Source organism: Rhipicephalus microplus, chromosome 6, assembly GCF_043290135.1.
Source record: "Rhipicephalus microplus isolate Deutch F79 chromosome 6, USDA_Rmic, whole genome shotgun sequence".
Classification (NCBI taxonomy): domain Eukaryota; kingdom Metazoa; phylum Arthropoda; class Arachnida; order Ixodida; family Ixodidae; genus Rhipicephalus; species Rhipicephalus microplus.
Genome location: NC_134705.1, coordinates 3,755,730 through 3,769,047, shown reverse-complemented (window position 1 = coordinate 3,769,047; position 13,318 = coordinate 3,755,730). Strand labels below are relative to the sequence as shown.

The window sequence follows — 13,318 nt, the reverse complement described above, 5'->3', positions numbered from 1 at the left end:
CGAGTTCTGAGTACAAAATGTTTGTCAGTATTAGTAAGAGTTCCATATCAGTCCTAGTATAGTGTCATTTCTGTCTTTTCCTGCCCTCGATCTTCCAGCGGTGTTTTCGGGGGTTCTGCAATGTTCGGGCTCAAACTTCCTCTTTCTGCTTTTCTATGCTCTTAAAGTCTCCTTGGCAAATGCTATGAACGAAACACTGCAACCTGGCCTCTTAAATTTTGTATCGAACTTCATAACGAACGAAGTTACCTCAGGTAGTTAAGTACACAGTTTGTGGTCTTACGGGCATAGCTTGGATGATCTGGGTTCAGCATATTCGAAGTCATCTTCGTTCGCGTAGTTCACACCTGCACTTAATGTTCTTGCTCCTTCAAAAAGCTCGTTCTACAGGACTGGTGTCAGAGCCAAAGTTTGTACCACTGGCCTCACGAGTCTCCAAGATGTCATTGACGAGAAAATTTTGCGATGGATGGACGTATACAGTTGACTATGGTATGTCGGTGGCTATGGTACGTCGGTGGGCTTTAAGTGTTTTCCTGTCTACGTGCACGTCCATGCAATGCCTATCTCGATGAACTGCCTTGCCTTGCGAATATCGAGCCGTCGTCATGAGGAGCGAGTCAGGATGGAGCCAAAGTAGACGTGAGGGCTCCCGTCTCGCGAACCTCCAGATGATACCTACAATCATGTGGCTGTGCCTTCTAGATGTACGTAGTCGCCCTGCATAGACTTTTTCGCCTGGCAAATATCGGGCCGTCATCAGGAATGGCGAGTCAGGATGGAGCCGAAGTAGACGTGAAAGTTCCCGTCTTGCGAGCTTCCCAACGATGCCTGCAATCACGTCGCAGCACCTTCATGATGTACATAGTCGACCTCCATGGACTGCCTTGCTTTTCGAACCTCAGGCCATCATCATGAAGGGTGAGTCAGGACGGAGCCAAAGTCTTGCGAGCCTCCAGACGACACCTACAATTACGTGGCTGCGCCTTCTAGATGTACGTAGTCGCCGTACATAGACTGCTTCGCCTGGCGAATATCGGGCCGTCATCGTGAAGGGCGAGTCAGGACGAAACCGAAGTAAACGTGAGGACTCCAGTCTCGCGAACCTCCAGACGATGCCTGCACTCACGTCAGTCCATGGGTTTTCCTAGTGGTTTTAGTTCCAATCAGAGTCGTGCTCCCGGGTGTCAGCTGTGGTTAGGCCTCATTCACAAGCTTACACGACGGCAGCTTCACAAAATTCTTTAGGCTGCAGATGCGGTCGAGAAGTTTTGAAATCTGCTCTCTCATCTCTGAAGGCCCTTTCTCCCGGGTTACGGCGCCAAGTGTTGAGGAAAGGACAAGCCACCGTGCCCATGACGAAGCCCACCTGTTGTCCTCTTATTTATTCTGACCAGTGCTCTCCCACTCCTGATGATATTACTACTTTTCTTCTTCTACATAATTGTCGACAAGAAGAGTGGCCTTTCAGATCCTTTACAAAACACCCATTGAGTAACTACTGCAAGCACACTTGCTTGATACCCACTAAGGCATTAATAATTAACTTTTGGGTAGTAGGCCGGCATTCGCTATGCTATTTTTCGTCATTCTTTTTAGAAGCGTGGTATCCGCTAAACACTTGCAAGGAGTTTCGTGCCAATTGTTCATGCACTGGCTGACGACGATGAGGAATTATAGCTGAAGTGGGTGTGCACCACAGTTAATAGGGGAACATGAACAAGCTTTTGTGATAGGTTGGAGCATTGTACTGCCCACTCATTGCGCTATTTCCATTGTGCGTCGACTGGTTGTTCTTTCCCTGTTTTAAAACGCTTTATAATTCGTATTAACGCAATTGCTTTCCCGACATCAAGCTGGCCTAAGGTAAGTTTGCCAACAAGTCACAAGCACCAGTGTAGCTCAGTGGTAGAATACTAGGCTGGTACTCAGCGGACCCTGGTTCGAGCCCCACTGTGTCTTTGGTGCAAGGTTTGCCAACAAGTCACAAGCACTGGCGTAGCTTAGTGGTAGAATACTGGGCTGGCACCCAGGGCACCGGGGTTTCGAGCCCGACTTTGTTTTTGGTAGTATTGTAGTGAATAAGAAAGACGTTGATACCATCAGGTGAGCTATCATCAGCACAAGAAGAAGGCACGAGATCGGCGATCAAGCACCGTCATCTGGGTTCGCCTGCGTTCCTTTCAGAGCTACCACCCGCTTGCTCAGTCCTTCAATAAACCCCCTTTACATTTGGTGGAGGTGCTGGGTAACTGCATCACCTACACCCTGGAACTCCGATCCCGCACGCTGCCGTCGACCATGCAAGTTGACGCTGCTCAACAGACAGCACCTCTCGCGGCTTTTACTTGCCCCGGCCCGGTTCACCAGCGAGACCCCCCGATCTTTTCGGGCGCCGAAGACCAGGACGTCGAGGACTGGCTGTCGTCCTACGAAAAAGTCAGTGGACCAAACAGGTGGGATGACGCTGCTAAGTTGAGCACCGTCAACTTTTACTTGGCTAATGTGGCGAAACTGTGGTATACAAACCACGAATCCGAGTTCGAGAACTGGGCCACTTTCAAGCAGGCAATATCCTCGGTTTTCGGTCGCCCTGCCGTGCGGAAGTTGCGCGCCGAACAACGCCTGCGCTCACGGGCACAAGAACCGGGCGAAACGTTTACCGCCTATATTGAAGATATACTCGATCTCTGCAAGCGCGTCGATGCCGCAATGAGCGAAAGTGCCAAGATCCAGCACATTATGAAAGGTGTTGATGACGACGTCTTTCAAATGCTCCTGGCGAAGTCTCCTTGCATGGTGTCTGAAGTGGTAACTCTGTGCCAGAACTACGACGAATTGCGACGGCAACGAGCTCTCACCCGTCGTCCATTTCAGCCTAACCAACCACTCGCTGCCCTGGACGTCGTACCTGACCACTCCCGCCTTCTAGCACAAATGAAAGACTTTGTGCGTGAGGAGGTCGCACGTCAGCTTTCCCTCCTGCCGTTTTGTCAGCGCCAAGAGCTCCCGCAGCAGCCTCAAGAGCAACCACCGACACCGTTAGCTCCCATGCTCCGACATGCACTTCAGGACCAGATTGCCGAGGCTATGCCAGTGCCCTTTCAGCAGCAAGTTGTCGCCGCGCCCCTTACTTATGCTGACGCAGTAAAGAGGCAGCAGCCACACCAGCCCTCGCCGTTCAATGGACTGCCGCATGTCACCGCTCCTACTCAGTCTTCCGTCGCATGGGCTCCTCCCCTCGCTACCACAGCCTCGACTCAGCCGTATGCCGCGTGGGCGGCGCCCCTTGCTGCAAATACCTGGCGAACGCGCGATAACCGGCCGATTTGTTTTGCGTGCGGCGGACCTGGCCATATCTCCTGATACTGCCGTCGTCGCGTGCCCGCCTACACAGACGTCCGACCACGAAGCAATTACATGGACCGACCACCTTTTGGTTATGAAAGTTCGGATCGTCAGTCAAACATGTCTTCCCGTGACTATCCGGCAACTTCGTCTCGTCGCTCACCTTCACCCAATCGACGCTCCTTGTCACCCATGCGTCCACGACAAGCCCCTCAAAATGAGGGAAACTAGCCGTCGCAGTTCAAGGGGCAAGAACTGCGCTATCGAAATGTTCAAGTCCTCGCACCTTGCCGTCAAATATCGTCGAAGTTTTTGTAGACGGCGCCCGTGCATACGCTCTTGTGGATACCGGTGCCGCTGTGTCTGTTATAGACGCCAAACTTTGCCGCAAGCTCCGAAAGGTGACCACGCCGCTTGATATGTTCTTACGTGCAGCAAATGGAGAACTTGTTCGACCTATAGCCGCCTGCACTGCCCGACTCAAAATTGCGGAGGACCACTACATTGTTGAGTTTATCGTCCTTTCCTCGTGCTCTCATGACATCATACTTGGCTGGGATTTCCTATCCCGTAATCGTGCCGTTATAGACTGTGCCCGTTCCGAACTTGAACTGCTTCCGTTCTTCGAGCAGCCCTACGACCACACTAATCAAGCCGCGCACAAGCTAGTTGTCAAAGAAGACACTGACATTCCACCGACAACAGCTGTTTTGCTCCCTGTGGTCTCCGACGGCATGCGTGATGAAGTAGCATTTTTCGAGCCATCACGCCTCTTTCTAAGTAGGAAACCACTTCTGCTCCCTTATTCAGCCCTCTCAATTTCTAATGGAGCCAGTGCTCTCTGCCTTACCAATCCCTTTCTGCATACCATCAAACTGTTTAAAGGCGAGTCTCTTGGATGCGTACAGCCCATTGATAACGGACAAATTTTTACCGTGCCGCAAGAATCATCCCAAAGTGACCTCGCCGCCGTCAGTGCTCTTAACCACTCTCATCTACAGGCTTCAAAAGTGTTCGATTCGGCGATCGCAGACGGACTGTCACCATCTGAACGATCTGAACTCCTCCAACTGCTGTACCAGTACCGTGAATCTTTCGATGTTGTTCAACCTTCACTTGGCCGCACTTCTACCACTCTACATTACATCGATACCAGCTACCATGCGCCAATACGACAGCGACCATATCGTGTTTCTGTGAAGGAACGCCAAGTTATTACCGAACAGGTGAACGATATGCTGCAACGTGGCGTCATTCAACCTTCCCAAAGTCCATGGGCCTCACCTGTAGTGCTCGTTAAAAAAAAGGATGGTTCCGTTCGCTTCTGCGTGGATTACCGGCGCCTAAATAAGATCACTCGAAGAGACGTGTATCCTTTACCCAGGATTGACGATGCCCTTGATACTTTACAAGGTGCCGAGTTTTTTTCATCATTAGATTTGCGCTCAGGGTATTGGCAGGTCCCCCTTGCCGATGCCGATCGACCAAAAACAGCCTTCGTGACACCGGACGGTCTGTATGAGTTTAATGTCATGCCCTTCGGCCTTTGCAATGCGCCTGCCACCTTCGAGCGCATGATGGACTCGGTTCTTCGGGGTTTGAAATGGCAAATCTGTCTCTGCTATCTCGACGATATAGTCGTCTTTGCGCCAGACTTTAGAACACATCTCGAGCGCCTCAAACACGTCCTCACGTGCCTGAAGAATGCTCAGCTCCAACTCAACCTCAAGAAGTGTCACTTCGCTGCTCGCCAACTTACGATTCTCGGGCACGTCGTATCAAAGGACAGTATACTTCCAGACCCGGCTAAATTACGTGCTGTCGCCAACTTCCCCAAACCAACGACTATGAAGCAGTTACGGAGCTTCGTGGGGTTATGCTCCTACTTTCGCCGGTTCGTGCGCAACTTCGCCTCTATCATTGCGCCTTTGACCGAACTTATAGGCAGCACCACTGATATTTCGGCATGGTCTTCTGAGTGTGACCAAGCCTTCTGTACCCTTCGTCGTCTCCTCACTTCGCCACCAATACTGCGTCACTACGATCCTACGGCAGCAACTGAGGTCCACACCGACGCCAGTGGTGTCGGCCTCGGTGCGGTTCTCGCGCAACGCAAGCCTGGATTCGCCGAGTATGTCGTCGCCTACGCCAGCAGAACTCTTACCAAGGCTGAATCAAACTACAGCGTCACCGAGAAGGAATGCTTGGCGATCGTTTGGGCGCTTGTCAAGTTCCGCCCATACCTTTATGGCCGTGCTTTTGATGTAGTAACGGACCACCACGCGTTATGCTGGTTATCGTCGCTTAAGGACCCATCAGGTCGTCTTGCCCGGTGGGCTCTTCGGCTTCAAGAATATGACATTCGCGTGGTATATCGTTCCGGCCACAAGCATGCCGATGCTGATGCACTGTCACGATCTCCCCTATCCCCGGACATCGCATCTGTTTCCTCGGACAACACGTTGTCAGCGCTTGACGAGGACACCATCTCTTCTGCACAACGCAATGACCCATGGATCGCTTCGCTTCTTGACGCGTTATCCGAGGCACCGACACTTCCAACCACTCGAACCCTGCGCCGCCAGGCTCCGCACTTCAGTATTCGCGATGGCCTTTTGTACCGGTGCAACTATTCAGCAGATGGTAGGAAATGGCTACTAGTCATTCCCCGAACGCTGCGCTCTACCATCTGCGCGTCGTTTCATTCCGACCCGCAATGTGCTCACGCCAGTGTTTTCAAGACCTACGAACGCCTACGAAAAAGGTATTACTGGCGCGGAATGTTTACCTTCGTCCGCCAGTTCATTCGCGGCTGCCATGAATGTCAGCGGCGGAAAAGCCCGCCACATCCTGCAACAGGTTCATTGCAGCCACTTCCATGCCCAGACCGCCCATTCGACCGTGTAGGAATTGACCTCTACGGACCACTCCCATTAACAACGGCAGGCAACCGATGGGCTATCGTGGCAGTGGATCATCTAACACGGTACGCTGAAACTGCTGCTCTCCCCACAGCTGCAGCACAAGACGTCGCAACTTTCATACTCAATCGTTTTGTGCTTCGTCATGGTCCTCCTCGAGGACTCCTCAGTGACCGAGGGCGTGTTTTCCTCTCCGATGTAATACAAGCACTTCTTCAACAGTGCCATATGGTTCACCGGAAGAGTACAGCCTACCACCCACAGACGAACGGCTTGACTGAGCGGTTTAATCGTACTCTGGGGGACATGCTCGCTACGCATGTCGCTTCTGATCAAACAAACTGGGACCTCGTTCTCCCATTTGTGACATACGCATAACACTGCTACGCAAGTCACTACAGGGTTTTCCCCATTTTTTCTCCTGTACGGTCGCGAACCATCACACACCATCGACACTTTACTCCCATACTCGCCAGATCCCTCCGAATACAAGCCTGTCTCGGAAGCCGCTCGTTACGCAGAAGAGTGCCGCAAGCTAGCCAAGCGGCTTACTACATCCGACCAACAGCGCCAGAAGGAGATCCGTGACGACGACCATCGTTCTGCACCAACGTTTGTTCCTGGAGCACTTGTATGGCTTCATGTACCGCCCTGCGCCCCTGGTGTATCACCCAAGCTACTCTCCAATTATCATGGTCCCTACCGCGTGGTCGAGCGTACTTCACCCGTGAACTACACCATTGAACCCCTCACGCCACCGAGCGACCGTCGTCGGCGTGGACGTGATATCGTTCACGTAAACCGTCTGAAGCCGTACTTTGACCCGCTTGTCCCCACGTGTTAGATCGCCAGGATGGCTTCAACTTTTTCGCCGGGGGTAATTGTAGTGAATAAGAAAGACGTTGATACCATCAGGTGAGCTATCATCAGCACAAGAAGAAGGCACGAGATCGGCGATCAAGCACCGTCATCTGGGTTCGCCTGCGTTCCTTTCAGAGCTACCACCCGCTTGCTCAGTCCTTCAATAAACCCCCTTTACAGTATGAATTCTTGTTTTCTGTTTACACGCGTTGTGGTTATGGACACCGGCGGTAGCGACGGACAACTGCGCATGACCCAAGCTGTAATAACAGCTTTCACTGTAAAAGGTTGTAGAGCAACACACAAACCTGTGCAAATGCCATCCCTGGCAGAAACTCTTGGTTGTCTAACTTGATAAAGGTGGCTTTTATACATTTATATCTCGTTAATGTGTACCCACTTTAAACAAACTTACGGTTAAAATATAGACGAATCCAACCGGACATATGTCGCGGAAATGCAGTGGTGCTGTCGCATTTGGTTTCCCATGGTAGACAAAAGCAGCTGCGACTACTGCATTTTCTGCTGTGTTTTCGCTGGTGCATGTGCATGTGCTGTTTGTCACCATGAAAAAAAGAAGAAAAGGTGTACCGATGAGCTTTGGTGGTGATTTGCGTGGGAAGGCACAAAAAAGATGGGCCAGGTCTTTTTTTTTTACTTTTATGTTTATAAAAACTGTCTCAAGAAGATTAGTCATGCAAGAACTTGCCTTTGAGGCTGGTTTATTGGTAATGTTTTGAAGTGGCTTTCACAGCAAAAACGATTAGCTCTGTCAAGTGTTTGTCATTGTAATGCGCGCACCACATTTTTTTAAAAATAAGCCTTGTGCGAAGGCATAGTGAGTATATTCATCTTAAAGCATTGCGTGAACGTTGTACATAGCATTGTCATATGCGAAGAAATGCAAAGAATTTTTTGCGGTTTCTGTTGAGGAGAGGGGTTGATACAATTGCAGAAGTCTTAGAGGCGTAAAAACTATTTTGTTACACTCCTGTGAACTAAAGGTGTCACTCGATGAAGCATGACTTTCTTTCTGTGTGGACATGGTTAATTAAAGCAGGACCAAATGAAACGATGACTTAGACGATAGTTCTCATGTTTATATTCGGCTGCAGTACACACCTGACACACCGTGTATCGGGCAGGGCTATTCTGGCTGTGATGCGCTTCACGAGCTTTCACGTCTGTGAGAAATTCCAGAAACCGCATTTCCCCAGCATGTAATTGAAGCATTATCGCAAACGTATTCAGGATGAGCGTCGCCGAGTATTGCCCCTGGCCGTTTGCATGAATAACTTCTTCGGCACATTTGTTATATGCGGGTATTTACCGAAACAATTCGTGGCTATATATTTTTACACCGCACTCTTGCATATCGTATCCTAAAGCTTCTTGCTGAGTTCGGTCTGTCATTCTTTCATTAGTTGACAAATTAAAATGCACACGTGGAACGTAGACTGCTGCCTCGGCGATTACATTTTGCAAGTGAGGCATATTCCCACCCTTAAGGTGGTAGGCCACTCAAAAACAAAAATTTTTTTAAGGGCAGGCAGCGTTCAAAACCAGCATGTCTTATTTAATTTACCCAGCTATTTACAGTGCAAAATATTGAATATTTATTTATTGGGAGGTAATCTGTGTCAAAAATTGTGCTAGCCACGCCAGCTGTGATAAGTGACTAATGGGTGGCTTTATTCAGTAAAGCTTTGACATTTGTGTAACTAATGGCTGGACCTATGCAGTGAACTAGAATAAATATTATGCAGTGAATATGAAGGAAGTAATGCTAAAAAACAAACAAAAAAAAAAACGGGGAAAAAGAGCCAATTTAGACTGAACCTGTTGGAGAATTCAGCTGTGAACTGAAAAATATTCGATGGATTTCTTTTATTCTAGTTCACTGCACAGATATATATGTTGTAAATCATTGTGCGAAATTTCAGTTCAAAGTATACGCTGAGAAATACGTTATGAAACTTTGTGTCGCAACATTTGGGGCAAATTGTTATTTTCAGAAAAATGTAAACGAAGATTTCCGAGCTTGTAAAAAGGGTCACAATCTTCGCATGCAGGCCTAAAATGCACCAGATTCATAGCTGGGCCCTTCTGCGGAAGCATTATTGTCTTCTTTTGTTCGGGTGGCTGCTCGTCTTTTCTTCCTGGCCTGTTTTGTCCCATCCGCTGACTTGCGTTTAGCATTCTGCTTGTGCAGGGGATCCCTGGCGATGCAAGCTTTCGTCGTGTGGTACCCTGGTTCTATGCCAGCTTGCCTCAGGATATCTAGGGTGCTTACACTGGCATTATTAAAGTGTGCCACAGCATCATGTAAGGCAAACATTATTGTAGGCAAGCTTACGTAGACCTATTTGAGTGCCCGCTGCCATATTAGACCATTGAAACACTCATTAGCATTTTGAGTCTTTCCATGAAGGCACTTCATTAGAAGTTCATCAGTGCACAGATCAATTAGCATTTTGAGTCTTTCCATGAAGGCACTTCATTAGAAGTTCATCAGTGCACATATCACTGTAGACAGCTTTATCTTTGCTGAGCACATCATTTGGAAGTCCTCCTTTGTGTACATATTTCCCTTGACCGAGTGCTTCGACCCTCTGGTATCCGCACCAGCTTTTCGGTCCAAGTGGACACAGGCCATGTCTCGCCTGCTTGTCGATAGAGCTGCAATGAAAAACACTGGCAAGGGTAGCCTTTTTCATTGCAGAAAGGTTTCCCACATTAGACTTTATGGCGATGCCATAGTAGTTTTGCAGGCGGTCAATGAGGGTATCAGTAAGCTTTCCCTTACCACCGAGTCCACGCACTGTCTTCTTCGATTTTTTGAGGCAGCTGCCAACACGCTTCTGGACATGCCCAATACATCCCAGTTTCTGCACACTGTCCTTTCTATACATGTCTTTGACAGCAGCATAGCTCTTGGAATCACCATCGCCGTAGTACTGCAGGTACTTCAAATCTCTTTTGCCTTTTGACCTTTCAAATATTCGTTATAGACCAACCGTTTGACCTTTCAAATATTCACTATAGACCAACCGTCTCTATACTGCCAGCACTTCCTTCATGGTTTGCGTGACAGGAAGTGTGGTTTGCCTTCCATTCCTGGTACGAAGCACTATCTTGCCTCAACTTGCTTTTGGTTTTACAAGGCTTACACGAACTAGAAAGGGCCTCAACATCAATAACCTTTCCCGTGTCAACAGAAATCACAGACACACAACCGTTCAAATATGAATGGCCACGCTTCTGCCACGTGCTATCACCTGAAACACCACACTCGGCACTCCCCACAACACGACGAACTTCCACAGCAGCAGCAGTCATCGACTTCGAGGCCACTTCTCCTGCCGCTGCAGAAAGCCGAGATGACAATATGTCGTAGGCGGAGTGACGTGGAGGAGCAGGCATGTTCATCACTTTGGAAAAAGTTTTCGCACCAGCGTGCCCTTTTTCTAACTGGCGCATCGCGTAAACCAGACGTAAATTGTTCTCATTGGCCCGACCCACATTTCTCGACGTATGAAATGGGCGCTTGAACCCACAGTCAGTACACACGACCGCACAAGCCGAGCATATTTCTTGGTGAGAGCGTTCCCCGAGCTTCAGTGTTGTGTTTATGCATTTGGAACATGCCAGCGATGAAAACACTAAAGAAAGAATACCAATGTCCATTATCCTGTTCCCTTGGAGCGCAGAATTCTCTAGTGGAGCCTGGTACGCCTTGTTTATGTCCCCAAGCTTCTTCGCGGTCGCCGAAACACTGGCGTCTGTGTCAGTACGCAGCCTCGTCGTCGTGTAGAGATTTTCAGCAAACTTGCGCTTTCTCGTCTTCTGTGTTCTGCACTTCCCCATGCTGGTCGTAACATGGTCCAGGTGGCCTAAGGATACAGCCCTAGTAGCGTTGACACGTGGAACAAATGCAGAACGAAGCCTGACATAGCCTGACCAAGACAAACAACAAAAATTTCGACGAGCATCGTGCGTCTTCCTTGTGGCTGTTGTTAGAGATTAGTTAGAGATTAACAAAGACATTTAAACACAAAGTTGTATTTAATGACATCATCTTATATAATAGTCACAATAAAATCCATAAAGTATTTTGAATAGCATTAATATAGACGAAACAACACTTGCTTTTGAAAGCGATTTTTCGAAACCGAAACCACAGTTGGAAATGTGGTTTCGGTTTTGCTATAGGAGCATAGGGTATAGAAAACTTGCTGTAACTCGCAAACTAATGATGCTAGGAGGATAATTTTTGTTGCAACATATACGTGAATGTTTGGGCGTTCAAGAAAAATAAAACCCTAAAAGTTTATTTCGCAAAAAAAAAATTTATTTTAAGGTGGCCTACCACCTTAAGATACCAAATATTTTGATGAAGTTCTCAAAGCTAGATCTACACACCAACAAGGCTCATGTGTTCATTTCAGAACCCCTCTTACAGTCAATGGAATTACTTTTGTTGTGGCCGCCGATTCAATAGTAAGCATGTAGGAGCCGTTCCAACGCGCCATGCTCGGAGGAGAGTTTCGCCTCTGCTGCGCCAGTTGTCACGTGATTATCGAGGCTGGTAATGCGCATTTGGTTAGGACAGCTAGGCGGAGCTTACGCGCCACGATGTCGCTACAACAAACCTACGTACATATGTCGACGGCGCCTACCTTCGTTTACAAACATCGAATAGGCCCATAGCTACGACAGATCCCCACCTGAGTCTCGCAGAGCGTAATGCTTTCACTGACCGTTTAAGCCGGAGTGGTTTGTCCTGGTTAGTGCATACCGTTATAAATTTTTATGCCATAGAAGTTTACAGCACCACTCAACTTGCTGCACTGCAGTGTGCTACAAAGGCATTCCTGAACATCTCCTGATGATCACCACATCCTGCAAAATGGCATTAACCTTATAAATATGCGGTGTGAAAAATGGCTGATGGTGTTGAACTCTGGAAAATGTAAACTAATTTCATTCACCCGTAAACATTCGAACTGATTTTTCCTACGTTATTAACAACTCGGTCATATCTCGTGTTCAGTCATTCAAGTACCTAGGGATAAACTTATCACAATCTTTCATGGCGCCCCCACATTACTGCTATCTGTGCTAAAGCATCACAAACGCGTGGGTATACTCGTTGTAGTCTGTGTAAATTGCCACCAAACATTCCAAGTTAGCGTACTTAACCTGCGGCCCATTTTATTATTGGATAAAACTCGGAACATTCGCTGCACCCTCTTCAGGTTTTCCTGTGTGTTTCCCTTTTATGCCTGCTTCATGAATATGTTCAAAAGACCAGGCCACATTTCCTCCCTTTGAAAGCCCCGCTGCACATGTCTAGGCAGCTCCATAATCAGGGCTATTTCGAGCGCATCTTCGGCAATACAAGGGCGTTTAGTTGTGCACTGCCATATGCTGTCCAACTTTGGAACTATCTCCCTGGTGATATCACTTCTATCGCTAATTGCAAAGCCTTTCACGACCGCCTACTCGAACATTTCAAGCTTACGTAGATATTTTACGTTTAGTTCTTACTAGATGTGTTATCTGACATGTTTTAAATTGTGTGATGTTGTGTTATGTCACTTTGTAGTATTGTAAACGTTGCTAAATTTGCTTCATTTTTCAATCACCCACTATCCATGTTAATTAAGTTCGACCGCTTCACGCACGCTCTTCCTTTGTTTAGTTTTTCTACCTGGGTGTTACTCTTTTTTTTTTTTTTTTCAGGCACTCCTTTACATCACAGTGCATTTTTCAGACTGTATAGTATAGATTTCATCTTTTTCTCTATTTATCACATGTAATGCTTTACCATGTATCGCCCTTCCCCCTACACAGTGTACCAATAAGCAGCCTGTGAGGTATTGTGAATAAATACATAAGTAAAACAGAGATCGGTTGGTCAATAATTTAGTCTTCCACAAAATTGTGGCTGTGGCTTTGGGGGTAAATAACAAAGGCAGGGTGGTGGCCACTCACGAACACACTAGTACGGCTTATGGTCAGCAACCTCATTAGAGTAAGTATCTTCAGCTATCTGCTCGAGCACGTATGTGGCATAGCTATGCTTTAAGCTTATTGGATGCGGCGCCTTGTCAGGCTTTTATGCCTTTCAGGGATGGAAGTGCTGCGTCTTTTGTGCCATTCTGCACCAATCTGACCTACTGCGC

The 13,318-nt window shown here is 48.0% G+C and overlaps 2 protein-coding genes across 2 annotated transcripts in view; one reads left to right on the top strand and one right to left on the bottom strand.

Annotated features, from left to right (window-relative positions):
• LOC119167770 (uncharacterized) overlaps positions 1-13,318 on the top strand; it is a 166,448-nt gene that overhangs the window by 99,621 nt on the left and 53,509 nt on the right. The gene's annotated exons all lie outside the window — the stretch shown is intronic.
• Positions 10,170-11,231, bottom strand: LOC142766131 (uncharacterized). Its single transcript, XM_075867979.1, has one exon. The coding sequence runs from the start codon at positions 10,995-10,997 to the stop codon at positions 10,170-10,172; it is 828 nt and encodes a 275-aa protein (XP_075724094.1). The 5' UTR covers positions 10,998-11,231.